Source organism: Nomia melanderi, chromosome 1, assembly GCF_051020985.1.
Source record: "Nomia melanderi isolate GNS246 chromosome 1, iyNomMela1, whole genome shotgun sequence".
Taxonomy (NCBI): domain Eukaryota; kingdom Metazoa; phylum Arthropoda; class Insecta; order Hymenoptera; family Halictidae; genus Nomia; species Nomia melanderi.
In genome coordinates this window covers 12,149,712-12,168,554 of record NC_134999.1, presented here as the reverse complement: position 1 = coordinate 12,168,554, position 18,843 = coordinate 12,149,712, and the positions used below count along the sequence as shown (strand labels likewise).

At 37.0% G+C, this 18,843-nt stretch overlaps 3 protein-coding genes across 9 annotated transcripts in view; 1 reads left to right on the top strand and 2 right to left on the bottom strand.

The window, feature by feature from the left end:
• Positions 1–26: 26 nt before the first annotated feature.
• Positions 27–14,899, bottom strand: LOC116427636 (uncharacterized). Of its 2 annotated transcripts, none has more exons than XM_031978206.2 (4): positions 14,749–14,899; positions 14,475–14,606; positions 13,177–13,621; positions 27–13,071 (listed from the first exon to the last, which is right to left on the bottom strand). In XM_031978206.2, the coding sequence occupies exons 2-4, from the start codon at positions 14,504–14,506 to the stop codon at positions 11,449–11,451; spliced, it is 2,100 nt and encodes a 699-aa protein (XP_031834066.1). In that variant the 5' UTR covers positions 14,507–14,606; positions 14,749–14,899; the 3' UTR covers positions 27–11,448. The 2 variants fall into 2 exon arrangements, with proteins under 2 accessions (XP_031834066.1, XP_031834067.1); XM_031978207.2 differs by having other exon boundaries at positions 13,177–13,588.
• Positions 14,900–15,254: 355 nt separating this feature from the next.
• On the top strand, positions 15,255–17,214 carry LOC116427627 (mitochondrial translation initiation factor 3). The gene is made up of 2 exons (XM_031978180.2): positions 15,255–16,071; positions 16,468–17,214. Exons 1-2 carry the CDS (start codon positions 15,526–15,528, stop codon positions 16,612–16,614), a joined length of 693 nt encoding a protein of 230 aa, XP_031834040.1. The 5' UTR covers positions 15,255–15,525; the 3' UTR covers positions 16,615–17,214.
• A 234-nt stretch (positions 17,215–17,448) lies between these two features.
• The window catches only part of LOC116427633 (spondin-1), a 35,746-nt gene continuing 34,351 nt past the window's right edge, over positions 17,449–18,843 (bottom strand). For all 6 annotated transcript variants that reach the window (XM_031978199.2, XM_031978201.2, XM_031978202.2 and 3 more), the window contains 3 exons: positions 18,763–18,841; positions 18,630–18,692; positions 17,449–18,488 (listed from right to left, as the gene is read on the bottom strand). In XM_031978199.2, the coding sequence (XP_031834059.1) occupies positions 18,313–18,488; positions 18,630–18,692; positions 18,763–18,841 (318 nt within the window). In that variant the 3' untranslated portion in view covers positions 17,449–18,312. The remainder of the gene's footprint in view (positions 18,489–18,629; positions 18,693–18,762; positions 18,842–18,843) is intronic.

Sequence of the window (18,843 nt, the reverse complement as noted above, 5' to 3'; positions counted from 1 at the left end):
TGGGTAATAATTGAAATACAAACTGATTACTATTGCAATATTTATTTTCTTATATTCTACTATAATACTGTGTAACATACAAGAAATGCACTTTAATGAAACCTACAGAAGAGAATCTGAATATAAATTGTTACTTAATATTGTTTACGCCATTTTCTTTTTATTTAAATCGTTCAACTTTGTACGCTGCCTTATAATAAATAATTTGTGTATGTTCATCCCCTACAAAGAAGACTATGGGTATATTTGAACGGGAGCAATTCATAAAAATAATTAAAGTTGATATACATTTTCAACAAATGTCACATGTTTCTTATCATTCATCGAAGATTGCAGTAAAGTATATTCGTAATACACGCGCTACGATTTTAGTTATACTTCTTTTCGTTTTGAAAATCATGTCATGGTAAACGGGGAAAAAAGGAACAAGCTGTTACCTCATTACCTCTCTTTGGTCGTAAAAAGTGCTGGTTCTGCAGTAAAACGGCTTACACGATGAAGTAAAAAAAATTCATTGACGTCATTTGATTCGTCCAAGAACAATACAAAAGTACAGGAAAAAGAAAATGTTAATGAAATTTTCGCAGATAACACTAATCTTCTGTATTCATGTAAAACATTCATTTGCGGCGAAAACATAGTTCACCATAAGAGCGAACAATGTTCAGTGTAAAACAACAGACTGCTCTTTTTCCTACATACATTAGTAAATCTTTGAAGTAATGTTTCGACAGTGGGGAAACATTCCTTCGATAAAGTGTATCATATGCGACGACACTTGAAAACTATTCAATATTGCTGTACTGTAAAAAGATATTCGTTTCAACATGACATCCTCGAACCATCAATGGCTACAATTAAGTATGACTTGATTATTTGCCACCCCTTAACGCATTCACTGTCAACGTCTTTTGGCAGATATTACCTTCAAATATTTTTCACTAATCTCCTCTTAAAAATAGCAGCGATACAAATCATCAAACGTAAGGCAGCAGTGAATCCGTTAATAACGCGATTAGAGGATGATTCCTTTCGTTTTTTTTTTGCAGGAGAACATTCTATGATTTACGCCTTTTAAGAGAATATTTCCTCCTTCAAAATAATGTGCCTATGCTTTTGCATGTAATAGACACGTTATATACAAGTGTATAAATAACTGATAAATGCATCCATGCAGCAAAATTGACATCAAATGTATATTCTTCTAGCACTAGTACGTGTATATGCGAGCGCGCGTGTGTGTGTGTGTGTGTGTGTGTGTGTTCATATTCAAGAAGAATGAAATACAATTGTATGCCGTCTTTTCTGCTGCAGTTTAAGCGTCTGTTTACAAATTATCTGAGGATATTCTGGATTATCCGAAGACGACCAAGGAGCGGTTTTTTTTTCAATCTAAGAGTGATCATTTTGCAATCTTTGTATACATATCTTGGACATTGGCCGAGCTCTTTCATATTGTAAGGCGTGATAATTGAATAATAGCCGTAATAGCAAAATATGTATACATATTTTGTGATTTATACCATTCCGGTCAACAGCGGCCTGATCTCTTACACATTTCTGCCTTCGTGTCGCCAGAAATCATGCACACTATAATCATTATGCTCGCACAACAGTTCCCAACCTAATTTAGCGTCTCTCGAGTTACCCTTCTTCTTCTTCTTCTTCTTCTTCTTCTTCTTCTTCCATTTTTCACTTCCTAACGCGCGATCAGGGCAGATGCGCTCAACGAGCCAACTATTCCAAACAACAGGAAGTCTACCGTGCTGTGCTACGTTCCTCCGAATACGATCATACAATTCCTACGCTCGTTTACGACGGTCATGGCTTTTCCCTCTCATTAACAAACACGCCCGTCCCGTGTCGTTCACAAACTTCACATGAAGAGTTAATTTTGTACAGAGCTTCTCGAACAACCTGTGACTCCAAATATATGCTCGGATATATAAATAGAAAATACACATACACATATGTATATATAACACGCACATACATATGCTGAAACAAATGAGGCAACAGATCGGTAAATGTTTCGCAACTAATAAACGTCAACCGTGGCGAAATGTAGACAGTTCGCGAGAAAGAAACATTTGACATCGATGCATTCTTTTCCACGGTTTTCATCCCCAGCCCACTGTCGCTGCTAGACGCAGTGTAACGAGTACGGTTCTTCTTAATCGACCACCACCGTGTATCTTTCAGTGACAGGGCTGCAGATGCACATGAAACAAAAGTATCTTTTGCGACTATTCAATTAACAACAGTCGTATAATACTACGAAAATACATTAATTACAGGAAAAAAAAGATAGAAGAAACAGGAGTGCACAGTTTCTAGTGAACATCAACGGTATTCACTCCCGCTTGAACGTGGCATTAAAAAAAGAACAAAAAAAGAAAATGATTAAATAAATTTTGTACAGTGCCTAGTTACTCATCGTACATCGTATTCTCTTTTTTTAATCGTTTCTCTAAATATTTAAACCGTTGAAATTTAAACGGGATAAAGAAGACTCATACGCGGTATACCGTTCTTCTTCTGAATAGCCCAAGGCTTAAATATGTACCGTTATCATCGTCGTGGCGCATCAGGTAAAATTATAAATACTTCGGTCACAAAACTGCATTGAATGCGCACAGTTTCGCGTATCTCTCTCTCCCTCTCTCTCTCTCTCTCTCTCTTTCTCTCTTTCTCTCTTTCTCTCTTTCTCTCTCTCTCTCTCTCTCTCTCTCTCTCTCTCTCTCTCTCTCTCTCTCTCTCTCTCTCTTTCTCTCTTTCTCTGCACAGTAAATTTTGTTCGCCGTACAGTGTGCAGTGTTCGACGCGTTTCTTTTCTTTTCTTTTTTTTTTGTTTTTATATACACTAACAAGTCTACGTACGACGTTAGAGAGAACTAATTTAACGAAAACAAAAAGAAAGAAAAGAACCAAGAAATTAAAAGAGAAGAAAAACGAGAAAAACATAATATAAGAAGAGATATAAGAAAGAAAAAGAAACTCGTAAGAGATGGAGACGACGATAATGTCTTCGCACGCCTTCGCTCGGACGAGAAAAAACTGAACTGAATGAAGGGGGGTATACACGATAATGTCGCGAGTGTTTACGTTAAACGCATCGTTCTAGATTTATATAAATTCTCTTAACGTTAAATCTCAACCGTCATAGTTTCTTCGTAGTCGCATCGACTCGAAATTTTCCTTCGAAGATGTAAATTACAAGGAGCGGAACGCGTTTTCGTTTGCAGATTCGCCGGACGAGGGAATGTATTATGTCGATCGAGTTCATCGGTGGACGTCGGCGCAGAAATCGCCCGAAAGAAGTTTTCCGACGATGTTCTCGGCTTCGTCGTAGTATAATAGAGATCTCTGACTGTCGACATCGAGAATCAGCTTATAAGAATAATAACAATCCACGCGAACGTCCACGGCCCTATCGTCGAAGAAACAATAAAAATTTCGTTTCCGGTACATCCCCCCCGGCGCGTACGGAAGATAGCGAGATACAGTAACAACTGAGACACGGACGCAGAACAATAAATTTACAGTTTTGGCGATGCACACATGTAACCACACGAATAAAATATATTATCGAGCGACATATATATACATATACATCGTTTTCGTAACCGGCGATTATCAACCCTTTGCCTTATGCAACGTCGAACCGAGACGCTCGGTTGGCACTTCGAAACCGGAATTCAATGAATTTACTCACGATTCACACCGATCGATGGTGAAATTGTTTATTTATACCCTAAGAAATTTCTACGTAAATTTTTAGCTTCCCCAACCGGATCACGAAGCGTCGCGAGCTCGGTCACGAAACAGTATCAGGTCAATAAGGCAACGGGTCGAAAACACGATACGCGTCGAGGTAAAAGGTTGTTCAACTTATCAGCGTTAATTCAAGCTGCAACCCATTATTCACGTGACAAAGAAGAATGCAATATAGGAACTACCATGAAACGGATTTTCTTTGTTGCTGCAGTTGTGTTGTTCATATCCGGCGAACGATTATTTTAACGGCGAATCGAAAGCAACAAACGTGGGCGAGCGATCGTGTGTGTTTGTAGTGTGTATGCATGTATGTATGTATGTGTGCGTGCGTGTGTGTATGTACATATGTATGTATGTATACATGTATGTAAAAAAAAATAACAAAAAAAAGGGGGAAATCATCGTGTGCGTCGAAACGCATCGGATTTGTTCCCGTCGACGCGAAGTTAACGACGGAACACCGGAACTAACGATTAAGAGGAACGAGAAACGAAAACGACGAAACAGAAAAGCAAAAAAGAAAACAATCGGGGGAAGAAACTGAAAAAGAAAAGAAGAACAACGGAAGAAACGGGACCCGTGTTGATATTTTTTTTTTTCTTTTAATAAATTCTCGTCACGATGCATCGGCTACTTGGAGCTTCCCGGTAAAATGCGAACAATACGACCACGCACCCGTTATCGAACTATAAACATAATAGTACCGGAAACCCGTCACGGCACTACCCCACGTAAAAACATATCGTTTATAATTAATAATATACAAATAGTCTATATTCTGTAGTCTAACAGTATACGAAACGTATCTGCGCGGCTGCTAAACTTTGTGTATAAGTTGGCGAGATTCAGTCTTCACATATTTAAAGGAGGATAGTACACTTTTTTTTTTCGTTTCTTTCTCTCTCTCCCTAGCACACTCCCTGTCTCTCTCATTCTCTCTACCTCTCACTTTCTCTCCCTATCTCACGTTAACATTACAATATGCACATTAAATTCACGTTTACAATAATAAAAATTGTTTATGTACGCGATTATCACAGCGTTCAGCATTCATTAAAAAGGTACTCGTGTTCCCGAAAAAACTATTTCTTTTTTTTTCTCGATAGTTCTTTTTCATTATTTTTTCGGTCATCGCCGACACGACGACATTTTGCTACCAGCGCGCGATCGTGGAGGGAGGGGTGATAAGCGCCACCCACCCCCCGGAACCGCGGTAACGGGACGACTGTGCCAATTTCTTTTATCGTTCGTTTGTTTCCGCGTTAACGATAACCACGCGTCACGCCGCGCGTGCAATGATTATTTTCCCTTTTTATTCTTTGTCCTTCCCATTTCTTTCTTTCTCTGCAGAGGAAAAACAACGAGGTCACGAGACGCGTAACAAATCACACGAGACTCCATCGAACCGAACAACTACTAGCGTTTGGCGATTTCTTATCGTTTCTTTCTTTCTTTCTTTCTTTCTTTTTGGACAGTGCTTGATACAAGCGTGGAGAACACCCGGTATACATTGGTTCCTAATCTCCGGAAACCCTCTGCATGGATAGAAGGCGCGATAGAACGACTAACATCCTCCTCCAGTTCTACAGCCACCCGTGGAAACCAATAGAAAAATATAATATGCACGTTGCAGCTGAAACACGAATTAGCTCTCCTTTCGTATCCCCTTTGCTCGCCACTTGACCTCGCGCTTCAAGATCTCGTTATAGGATTCGCGACGATACGACGACGTTGGGGCAAGACTCATTGCTTCTTCGTCATCTTCTACGGGGGGGGATCATCGACCGAGGAGGCGTTTCGATGATAACGCGACGGGAAATCGGGGCGGGTTAATTAATACGAACTAAAACAAAAACGTTGTCGACTAGTAGGTAGTACAGAAGCGGTCCACGGTGACACGGCTCAGCTTCTCGCCCAGCGAGGTGTCGTGTGTTTCCGGCGAAACGCGGGGGACGATCGATAACGCAATGATCTTTTCCCCCTCAAGTTTGTCCGCTAGAACTAGTACGATTCAGAATGAACGCAGGATTCACGGGCGATCATCGCGCGCGAATGAAACTGGGAAACGAGAAATTTCACGGAAAGAGGATCGCAAGAGACGGGGGAAACCTTTGCGACGTGAAAAGTTCGGTACGAAACACACCCCGCCGTTACTCGGCGGCGAACGGTGTACGAACGTTAGAAGCTACGATCCCCTAACGAACGGACGAACGTATATAAAAACGGAACAGGACTCTTGCAAGTGATTATAGAACGAACTCTCTCCTCGTGAACTGTACAAACGATAATACAGAGCTAAGATGATCTTCCATGGGACGTTCGATAAAGAAGAATACTCGATGGAACAACTGATTACACGTTTCATCATATCCCTCTGTCCCCTCTATCTCTCCCTCTTTTTTGTCTTTTGAATCCTGGCAATTACACGTGTTCGCAGTGAGAATGGAAACGCAAATAACATTAATAATAATAATTAAAAAAGACAAACGAAAACGAAAAAAAAGAGAAAGGAATACTGGTCATTTCGCTTCAACAAACTTTTGCTCCGTTTCTTTTCATTCCTTCTTCCCTAAAGTTAGATGACGAGCTCTCTCGCAGCAGTACACGTCATTAGGATCACATGATTCGCGTATGTGTGTGTATACCACGTATAAAACTGATAAAGATACGTTCCCTTATTTTAATTCATTGATGCACAATAGGTAGATCTATAAATATGCTACACCTTACATATCACAGAACTACGCGTACACCCACTATCAATTTTCGAAATGTGCTATGGTATGTGTGTCTCGGGGTAAAACGGTTGGCTTCTATCAAGAAACTCAAATGTGCAATGCAATGTGTCCTATTCTTTTTTGTTTGTTTGTTTGTTTCTTTTTTTTAAGGAACAACCGAAAACAGAAAACAAGGAAATGGTGAACGAAAGATGTGAAATGTTAACCCTTTGTCGCCCCATGTCGGAGGATCAACGCCGTTTCCTTTCAAACTTGAACGCGAACGTCGGAGATTCATCGTTGAGAAAAACGACCGCTACAGTTTCTAGAGTCGCTTCGCGAAGAAGACTACAAAGGGTCACAATTGCTAACATTTTTCGAAAGCTATCCGTGTGCAAAGACAGCACTTCGATTTATTGTCAGCGTAGCATTCAGAATCACCGATTAAACGAAACGGAAAGCAGAAACAATGCTGCCCGAAGAAACCTGAACACAATGGACACAATGTTCATCGGGAAGCCTATATCATCTGCGTGTGTAGCAGAATAATAGACTGCGGATGTTTACACACATCTCCATTTCTGGGACAGATTTTAAAAGCAATGAATCGCATGAAACTTGAATTTCTACAGTAAAGAAGCTTCAGTAAACGAGAAATACCTAAAACTCTATTAGATTCTATTTGACCTTTGCATGTTAGAGCGTCTCTTAGAACATTCGGTAAGTTACAAATGTATAAAAATTCGCAGTCTACTAACGCGATTAAAAGAAACCGATGAGACGACTCGACTGTTCATCGATATTGGGGAGGAAATTATTAGTTAGTGTACCAGGATAGCTTCTGATCGACTGCAGCGGGGCAGCTTCCGAGAAGAAACGAGAATCGTAAACAAAAAAAAGAAGAAAACTGGATGATTTAATAGAGGGCGTACGCAATATATGAGTATTCAAGAGTCCTCCAATACTCGTAGCATACGCTTCCTATTATTATATCACTATATTTCACCCTGACGACGCAACGCACGCGCGCGCAAGTCAAGATTTTTAACACAGTAGGAGGCGTAAGCGTCCGCAACGTCCAAAGGAGCGGAGTTACGAGGAACAAGTGTTCCCGCGAACAGCGCTCAGTCCGAACAACAAATCTTTCGCGACCCATGGTCTCTGAAGCTCGAACACAATTAAAGACTACACACGTGAACCTAGAAACGAATAATCATCGGACAAAGTTCCCCGGGAAAGAAAATCCTCCCTTCTCCCTCCGTCGAGCGAAGAATTCGGTCGAAATGAAAAAGAAAAATGCGTTTCGCGTGACGCGTTCGAACCCGACCGAAAGACTGATCATATTCCATTTCGTTCTCTTTCTTTTTTCTTTCTTTCTTTCTTCCTTTCAAATGTGCACACGTACTGCTTCGCAACAATCTTCTACTGTGCGTAAATTTAAGTAACGAACTGTGTTTGAGAACCGTTCCACGAAAGCGTTCACCATATGCAATCATCACAATTAATTTGTTCGTTCGCGAACGAGTCCTTTAGCTCGAGTGTGTGTGTATATTCGAGTCTTGCATTCTTCTCTGTTCATTTTGTTTCACCTATCGTTTCGTAGTTTCCTTTTTGTCCAGCTCGTTTCTCGCTAAACGCGCTAAACGTTTGCAGATTACCCTGTACACGTTTCGCTGGAAGCTTTGCTTATCCCGTGGCAGAACTTTCTACGGGCACGCTTCATAGTTACCGTGAAAGAACAAAGCGGATGGTTCTCATCGAAACGTATACTTTTCAGTTGACCTCAAGACTGAGAAGAAGTCGCGGTGTTGTAAAGTCACAGGAGATCTATAAAAGATCTAGAATGTGCTATTCTTCCAGAGGCAAGACTCAAAGTCTTGCTGATTTATTCAATGGTAAGCCGAACGCGTTCACATTAACCAATATAAAAGGGGTGATGGCGAAGAAGGGTTACTTGTAGTTTCCCTTGAAGGCGATATCCAAGCGTTTGGCAATTTAAAATTGACTGAATGGATGACATTAGTACCAAGAACCAACGAGTAGAAGCACATCGTTGAGAAAGGGAAGAAAGAAGACAAATATGAGGAACGTGATCTCCACTACACCCTGGCAGAAAAACTCAGTAAGGTCCAGAAGCAAAAAGTTACATGGATATGCAACTGAACGATGCAATAGAGGATAAGGATATAGATGAAGCGATTGAAGAGCTAATCCATACCTAACAGCAGGTAGAGTCGCCTAAAACTGTCAAATCAAATATTAGTGATGAAAAGATAGATTGGAGCGAAACAATTGAAGACGAAGATTCGAAAAAGAAAAGATTTGATTTAACTGACCGCATTGAACAGGTCTAAAGCCACGTCCCATCCTGTTCGAAGCATCAGGAAGATATCGAGGAAGTAGAAATACGGGGTGTCGGAGATCTTGCTCAAAATAGGAGCTGTTTAGGCGTAGTTGATTATCCAGCTGAAATGCAGAATAATGATGAAGTGATATTGTATACAGGGAGAAGCTGAATTCGTTCTTCCACTATATGTAAGTCGCGATGACTCAGAGATAAAAGTGGCGATATCAACCTTGTAAATGATTGCCTAGCTTCGCGGAACGTGTACACAGTAATATGGAGGCCCGCAAAAAAAATGACTTTATGCGCTGTCAACGGATCGGTTCGTCGCCAAACTCGACGGCGCGACATTAATTTATATACGTAGTTCTCGTTTCGTTTCGTCTCGCGAATGAAAAGATTTTCTCGCGAGACGCATCGTGTGTATGGCAAAAACGCGATGTCCAATCACACATTTCCTTTTTTTTTCTTCGCATCCTCTCTTTCACTCAATCTCTCAATCTTCTCATTCACTCTCTCTCGCTTCGTACACACATATTCGGTATGTTTACGCAGCGCATTGAACAGTTTCGATAGAAATTGTGTAAACCGGATACATTGGTCTGAATCGTTCCTTCACGAAAAAAGAAAAAGAAAAAACAACAACAGAGATATAGCAAAAATTTCGACGAGCGCGAACTAAAAAACAGGTACAACTAAAATTCATTCGATATCGCGGTCAGCCTGCGCGTACCTACGCGTTCTTCGTTTTTTCTTTCTTCTCTCTCTCTCTCTCTCTCTCTCTCTCTCTCTCTCTCTCTCTCTCTCTCGCTTTCTCTCTCGTGCTTCGATACGGGCGCGCATAGGCAAGACCACTCAGTGGCCAATTGCATAAACATCAAACAACAATGTTTTTCTCATCGTTATTATCATTAGTATTACTTGTTTCTTTTTTTTTCATCATCGTATAATCATTCGTTGGTTTAACAACAAATTACTTTCGATATATATTATAAAAATAAGGTATCAAACTTTGCGCCGAGGTACACAGCCATTGTGACTACTTGCTTAATTTAAGTTGTCCCCCTAAAAAGCCCAAGTTTTCCTTTCCCTCTCCCGTGTCGGTTCGCTTTGTGAACCGGTTTCCAAAGGACCGAGCCAGGATGATGTCACGAAGTATTCGCGTCATATTTTTTATTTCCTCTAAATCATTTTTTCTTTTGTACGCTATTTAAATTATGCTGGATACCCCTCTCCTCGTCAAACGCGCTCTAATGTACTCTCCCCCTTTCTCTCACCTTTTATATCGCGATTTAAATGAGATTACTTTTCAATTCCCCCCCCTCCTATATCGGAGACCACATATCATACCCGGTAGGGATCTCGTTTATAGAACAGAGTACACGATACGATATCGTCGTGCGCTTTGTAAAACGGGTGTACGGCTTAATTTTTATGCAAAAGGCCTTACATTTTGAAGAGCATTGCCTGTACATACATACATAAATATATACATACATAGGTACACGTATATATACATATATATTTATATATACATGCGAAATATAAATAAATTATCAAATACGAGAACGTTAACCCACCCCCCTTCTATATGTTTCGTGCATTTCAGGAAAGCATTAAATGTCGTTTACATAGTTATCGCAAGAAGATTAATTACTTTTTTTTTGCCTTTAGAGATATGACCATTATTATAAACCTACATGTCTGGTCATAGCCTACATCCAGTAATGATTATATTAATGTACCATTCCTAAACAACTACTACTACTTCAAAAAATTCAACTGGAATGTCGCCTGAGAGGTACCGCGATGTACAATTTCCTCGTGTTCACGTTTTGTCTTCAGTTTCCTCTGTAAGCATGTTCCCGGTGAAATGATGTACCGTGCATTGAGAAACTCATAAAATACGGGACAGCACAGGGGCGAGGAAAGTCTTTTACTGTGTGCTTTGTTTACTCGCAATTAGACCCGCGTTTCTTCTAAGTGTCTTCTTTTCATCAACGCACTGTACTCCTTCATTTCTCCGTGTGACACTTGTCCTCGACTCGGACAACCGAGACCGATTCGGTTGCATCAGGCTACGGTTCCATTGGATGAGTATTCGAACGAATCGGTGTTCTGACAAACTTAACACATTGCTTGCAGTTGCTGACGTCCGTATTGCGTGTTCAACTTCAGGTATTGCGAATCTTAACCATAGACACAACTGAGATTACAGTCTCTCATTTTCAACAAATGTTTTGTTCCGGACTGTGTTTACAGTTTCCAAACTGTAAAGTGTTAACACGTCAGAGAAATTAAATACGTATACGAATTTTTTAATGTGTACATATAGAGCGACCTGTAGATGTTTATCCACGGGAACGCCAGTTGGTCCGAATACGCGTTGAACGCAACCGTAGCCTCACGTGTGAGACACGCTCGATGTATATTGGCGACATTCCAGAAAAATGATAAATAATAAAGAAAAGAAGAAACATTATGTTATACATATATTCGAAGGAGACCCAACCTACACAAACCGTAAACATTAGTGGGCCCAAATGTAGACAGAAAAAATTGATTTCTTACTTAACCTGCACTCTTACCGATTTTACACCGTGAAAAGCGTCACTGCTGGACTGGTGTCGGCGGGTAAGGGTAACTGTACGGCGGCACAGCTTGAAATTGGCCATAGCCCATTGACTGATAAGCGCAGGCTCCGGTGTTCGGCGGCGGCCGATTCGTCTGGAAGAATTTATTGTTCACCAAGCTCTGCATCCCGGAATCGGTGTGACCATTGGATGGAATCATGAACGGCGGCGGCATGGAATACACATTCTGTCCTCCCGCTGTTTGGCTGCCATTGTACGTGCTCTGTCGGTTATGATACCGACTTCCTTGGAAAGTGCCGGTCCTGTTATGGTATCTCGGTATAGTTGCGTTCTGATAACCAGTTTGATAGTTGCTGCTGGTGGTTGGGCAGCTGTTAGCATAAGCATTCTGCTGCCTCTGCTGAGGGTGTTGCTGATAGCTCGGTTGGAAGTTGCTCTGACGATTGTTCTGGTACCCGTTTTGGTGCCGCACAACAGTTCTCTCCTGGCTATTGATGTTGTTGTGGTTAAGCTGGCTGGCTTGAGAGTGTTGGTTCTGCCAACTGTTTGAGGTCGGGCTGCTATTGCTCCTTGGACTTCCGGGGTTATTGTCTTTATTGGAACGGGAGTGACTCCAACGCTGACGACCTTTACCATACTGGTTCTTCATCGAGTTTGCCAAATCAGCCAGTTGCGGGTTTATTACTTGACCGGCTTCCTCTAGAACAGAGATCAGCTCTTTCGCTTGTCTTGCATTGTTAGGCGTGAAGTAAGCATACGCGGTGCCAGCGCTTTGACAACGTCCGGTTCTACCGATACGGTGAATGTAGTCTTCGGAACTATTCGGATAATCGAAGTTGATTACATATTTTACATCCTCAACGTCCAAGCCGCGGGCAGCTACGTCGGTAGCAACGAGGATCATTGTCTTGCCGTTTCTGAACTCGGATAAAACGTAATCCCTCTCGGGCTGTGATTTATCGCCGTGAATTGAAATAGCTGGCCATCCCTCTCGCTTAATAGCCTTAGTGATATCGTCCACTTTCTTCTTCGTCTCAACGAATATTATCATTTTACTTCTACGGTCTTTGCCGATCTCCCTGAGAAGGCAGGACAGTTTCATCTCCTTCTCGTGTTCCTGACAGATCTCCACGATTTGACGAATATTATGATTAGCAGCCAGAGTCAACGATCCAATATTGATCTGTATATAATCCGTGAGGAAATCCTCGGCGAGAGCCTGTACTTCCTTTGGCCATGTCGCAGACCACATCAGCACCTGCCTGTCGGGTCTTATCTGCTCGATAATCTTGCGAATCTGTGGCTCGAATCCCATATCCAACATTCTGTCTGCCTCATCCAGAACAAGGTAAGTGCATCTGCGCAAGTTTGTGGTTCCCTTCTCTAAGAAATCGATCAATCTGCCGGGAGTTGCGATACATATCTCGACACCGCGTTCTAGGTCGCGAGCCTGCGGACCTTTCGGTGAACCACCGAAAATACACGTGTTGCGAATACATGAAGAGGAGCCGAAATCCCTGGCGACGGTTTGAATTTGCTGAGCTAATTCCCTAGTCGGTGCCAGGATTAAAACGATTGGACCGTCTCCTCGGTTTAAACGTGGCTGACTATTGATGTGCACTGTCGCTGGTAATATATACTGAAAAACGTAGCAATATCCATTTAAAATCATATATATAGAAAGAAAAGTGATCTAAGACCTAACCCAGACACATTTTCAGGAATCATGCTATGATATACGTACTGCTAGAGTTTTTCCAGATCCCGTTTGAGCAATTCCAACTAAATCACGCCCACTCAGTGCTATTGGCCAGCCTTGTGCTTGTATCGCTGTTGGCTCAGCAAAACCTTGTTTTCTTATTTCCTCCATTACATATTCTGGGAAATTACTTTCTTCAAATGCTTGGATTGGAGAAGGTGTATTATTTCCTTTGACAGTAATTTCTTTGCCAATGTGATATTTTGCAACATCGTCTGTTGTCCTCTTTAAAACATTGATATGTGGAATATAGAGGTTTTTCGTAATCACAGGTAACTTTGATAAATCCCAGCTAGGTTTTTTCAATGAATCGCCTGGAGTCTTTCTGCGAGGTTGTTTTTTAACAGATTTCTCTTTCTGCGCTTGTTGCTGACTATTCCAATATGTCCCACCTCCGCTGCGGTTACCAGAGTCTCGATTACCTCTGGATCTAAAATATTTTGTGTTCACAATGTGCTACCAATACATTGTTTTACGTTTAATTCTTGAATTTAGAAATTTAAGAAACTTTATATAGATTATATAGACCATCAGTCCTTTCTGATGGCTCAATTATTACAATATATGGGTAGCTACAAGTGACTTGACATTGATAAATGACTATAAATTATATTAAATGCATTCGTGTATGCTACATGAACAAAGGCATATTCTATATACATTGGCATTTCAATAAATAGAGTATCATTAATGAATTCATAAGACATGGTGTATCTACTAATGGAATGGAGTTTGAATAAATTGGTTTGGAATTATTTGTAAACTAGTGCATAAAATATAATTTATAACATAATTATGTATATAAAAATAATTATCGGAAATAATTTTAGGAAACTACTATAGGAAAAATTATTATTTAAATGCAATAATTATATTCTGAATAATACGATGTATAATTTATGTGTAGGAAATATTAAAAAATTTATATAATAATCATTTTTATGCTTCAACTGTATGCTTGTTAACAATTAAAAAAAAGAAAATCAAGTCGCCATTTTTATTTTATACAGTGATCATTTTACACCTCCTCCAACTTCCCCACCCCCATAGGTGTATTAACATTCTGTAGATAAATTTCATCGTATTTGTGAATATCGGAGTTTTATAAATACATTCAAACTTTATTTCAACATTTTGCTAGATAATTTAGTAAGATTAACGGTCAAGAGTATCCACGAACAAAATGGTGGAGAAACACGACGTTGCAAAGAAAATCATTCGGTTTCGCGATTTAATATTTCGCTCCGTTTTCGAATATAAAAAAATTACTTTATGTTACATACCTGCCGTGATTGGCATAACTATTGGTATACATTTGGACGAATGTTTAGATAAACTTGCTTCCTGACACACAATCAGTTCCTTAAGGACGATCTTCGATTTTTCAGAAACTATGTCAGCTGTATTAGTTACACCTGCGTATAAGGAACAAAAGTCTAAAGAATCTTTCGTCCGAATTATGAAAGCAGATATACTTCTACGTCAACGGTTTCGTAGAGAATGATAAAAAGTTCTATAAATTTCTATTAAGAATAGAAAATACTTAAAGTAACTTACCCTGCAAGACCCGGCGAGCAGAGCTGTAATGGCTGACAGGCACTGGGAAGACGGAAACGGCCAACTAGGCAATGTTTCCGCTTCTAATATACATATAAACGCAACACATAAAAACGGACTCCACTGATTGGTCGGTTCTTCAGCAATGACGTGATCGAAACAGGTAACCCAATCGTAGCAGTGCATGGCAGATCAATGAATTTAACGTTGAGATATATACATATATATATACGCATATATATCGAACGTAAAGGCTGATATACATAAAGCGCAATAAAAGAAAAGAAAATTGGAAATATATTTGAAAATAATGAGTTATATTGAAATTCGATTTAGAAATTAAATTTTTAGAATTTTTTAAACATTATCCTACGATATTTATTAACAGTTTGTTATTAAAAATAAAAAAATTATTGAATTATTTTTATTATATAATATTACTTACAAATCTTATAAACTAGAATTATTGGGATTATTTCTATCATGTCTGCGAAATGTTTATTATATTATGCTCTGGTATAGATTTATTTTGTCTTGCAACTATGAGTTATATGAGAATTAGGCTTAATATTTAAATTAACGTAATATGAATAAAATTGGATATTGTTAATGAATATGATAATTGGTGCATCGTTTATCCATGAGTTAAAATTAATTTAAAGTAGAATCAAATATATTGTGTTTTGTATGAAGACTACATGTCAGTAGTACACATAACCTTATTTGATACATAAAGTGTAAAACGGCTAATACGTGCTGATTTTCAAGTTTTGGAAAATGCTCATAATGTTGCGCTCTTTAACAATGAATATACATATGTACCGTGCTAGTAGTTTATTAACATCAAACAATATACTTCAAAAAATATGTTATAATTACTTAAAATTTCAAACAAAATTTTTTAATACTGATGAAAATACAGAAGAAATTGACGAGAAAAAGAAGAAAACGAAAACTATACGTTTACCTCAAATTAAACTTATTTATCCTGATGAATCTATAACAATTAACTTTTTGCATGAAGCTAAAAAGATTGCAAAACGCCAAGGTTATGAATTAGTAAAAATGCCTTATATTGATAGTAAAACTGATAGAGAGGTTTATAAGCTCTGTACTATACAGGAGTTTCTTGACAAACAAAAGAATGAGGATTCTAATAAACATAGTGATTCTGTCGAATTCAAGAAGACTAAATTGTTCTCCATAAAGTCTAAGATAACGCCACATGACTTACAAATAAAAGTCAATCATATGAATAATCTATTAGAGAAGAGACACAGAATCAAAATTATAATTATGTATAGCCCTACAGATAAAGAAGAGGTAAAAAGATCATACATTTGTTTCAAATTTTATATTTTTTTTAGGTTTTATAATTTTTTTATTTAATTTATTAATATAATTATATTTCATAGTTACCAATAATAAGATATAATAAGTATAAATTTTATTGTTATGCAAATTCTGAAACAGTTATTGTTTTTGAATCTAATATAACAAACATTTTACATAATACTTATAAATATGTTATAAAATTTACATGTTGAATGATTAGAATTAATAGAAAAATTATATGATCAAGTTGAATATTGATATTCTATATAATGTTTAAATCACTTAATCAATCTTCAGTAAAGTTTTTAAAAATTCTATAGGAAGATATAAATTTATGAGAAATATGTATATATATATATATGTACATACACATTGAATTTACAGAAAGAAATACAGCGATCTTTGAAGAAAAATATAAAGGGAAAACTGGAGTTAGAAAAGGTAAAGGATTCTGTTACGTTTATGACATTTAAACCTTTATTAAATGAGAGTAAAAACATCACTGAAAGTACAGTTAATATCCCACAATGATAAATTGTTAATAGTAGGAGAATATATTACAAAATATGATAATGTAATATAAAAAATTTAACCTGAACATGTACTGTGTAATTTAAATATTAATATTATGTAAGCAACGAACAACATCCATATTAAATATTAAAGAATCATTAAATTTTACTACATTAAAATGAAAAAAATTGTACAAAATTTGAACAACCTATTTCACAATATTGAACAATTGATAGTACTTAAAATTTCTTTTGCAAAGTAAAGTATGATTCTGAAGTTTTCATATCTTAAAACTTATATTTGAATAACATATGGATAAAATTGAATTATTATATAAATTTCAATTTCACTTTACAATTGTAATCAATTTTATTGTTACCAATGTTGTATTAATATTAAGAAAGGAACAGAGTTTTGAACTTCATTCTGTATTATATTGTATGTATATATAGTATTATTATTGTCAAATATGAGTAGGTAATATAACTTATTAATAATAAATAAACTATTCTTATCATCTATGGATATGTTACCTATGTACTACTAGAATCATATAATAATTATTGTTGACAAATATTTTTTAAAAGTAATAAATCTGAATTTATATTAATCTTAAAACTGTATGGTTATCATTGATCCTAATTGAAACATTTGGTCTTACACTGAGATCTATATCTTCTTAAATCTTATATTATAAATGCCACAAATATACATATTTTATTATATTTATATTGATATATATGGATCCCTATTATAAGTGGCTTGGTTTGGTCAATACAACATTTGAAAACCTGCAATTTCTAAATACTTAGTATGTATGTACTTCTGCACATAAAACATATATTGTTATTCTTGTTTACATATATATATATATATATATATATATTTTCCTTAAAATAAAAAAAAAAAATTCTACATATCTAAACATTAAGTCTAGTATTTTTAGAAATATTTTGATCAGAAATCTTAATAAATTATATCTTTTTTATGTGTATTAACTTGATTTTCATTATGGTTAAATGGAATGCAGTCCTTTTCGATTAAAGAGAAAATTACTGAGTTATTAAAGTAAAATATTAATTAAGTATATTATTCCTTACTGAAAAGAACCTTATCACACTTAATATCGTGTCTAATTAATATCTTCTTTAATAATATATAATTTTAAATGAAAAACCATTATATGAAATGTGACATAATTTCGCTGTGCGTTACATAAATTGGTCTAAACTGTTATTATAAATATGTTTTATATCGATGTTTATGCCATAAATAAAACGAAGTATCTTATTTTTCTATTTATCTAATGATAAACCATTATCTCACTGTTAGTTTATACTGTTGTAATTGCATTGAATATTTTAATTTTAAAGTATGAAAAAAGACTAAGTAAAATTTTCAATTTGAAAATAATGTAGATCAATTTATCAAGTGCTGTAAATGTTCATGTTGGATTAATTTCAATCGTTTTAAAAATTTCTTATTGATTGTCACATAGAAAATTATTGTGTCCCAAAATATTTAGGTCACAAAAATCTAGAAATTTGAATACTTTATAATATTTCTTGCTAATTATGGTAAAATTTTATTTTATGCTACATATTTATTGCACTTGATTTATTGATAGTTAATATGTTTTAAATATCTAAGATTCAAATATTTCCATGGTACAAATGAAGTAGAAAATGGGTGTGTAAAACAGGTAAATAATTGTTGTTATGGACACTCCACCATTGGGCATTGTTTGTACTCTGCTAAAGCAGGACATAATTTGCCCCAGGGACCGACAGGTTTAATTTTAACTGTTCTTATCCTGTATTTCGATGCTTCTCCACAAGTTGCTGTGCAATGTGACCAAGGAGACCATTGTGTCATTTTGCAATCAACTGAAACTAATCACATAAATTACTAAGCATGTACAGTTGTTTAAGTGCAATTAGTAATTATACAGTTATTTAGGAAGTCATAATCTAATTTATGATTTTACAAACTATATCAATAACTTAATGCTTATTTAAATGTCTAAGACTTACTTTCATCTTCCACTGCCACTGAATTTCGCCCAGAACATGGTCCTGTGCCATCGCCTTTTAACGCTACAAATTATCGTTTTATTTAATCCTAATAAGTTTCATGTTTTATTGGTTCACTAACTATATCACTTACAGCATGGTGGGAGTTTGTGGCATTTTTTCTTACGGTGAAGCTTCTTTGGACACTTTTTGCCATTACCTTGAGGTGGTACCT

Excerpts from the sequence above, each read along its gene's own strand:
- LOC116427627 (XM_031978180.2), top strand. The coding sequence starts at position 15,526 with ATGCTCATAATGTTGCGCTCTTTAACAATGAATATACATATGTACCGT. Across the intron at positions 16,072-16,467 it reads GCCCTACAGATAAAGAAGAG|AAAGAAATACAGCGATCTTT; the intron begins GTAAAAAGATCA and ends TTGAATTTACAG.
- LOC116427636 (XM_031978206.2), bottom strand. The coding sequence starts at position 14,506 with ATGTATACCAATAGTTATGCCAATCACGGCAG. Across the intron at positions 13,622-14,474 it reads AGTTATGCCAATCACGGCAG|ATCCAGAGGTAATCGAGACT; the intron begins GTATGTAACATA and ends AAAATATTTTAG. Across the intron at positions 13,072-13,176 it reads GATCTGGAAAAACTCTAGCA|TATATATTACCAGCGACAGT; the intron begins GTACGTATATCA and ends TACGTTTTTCAG.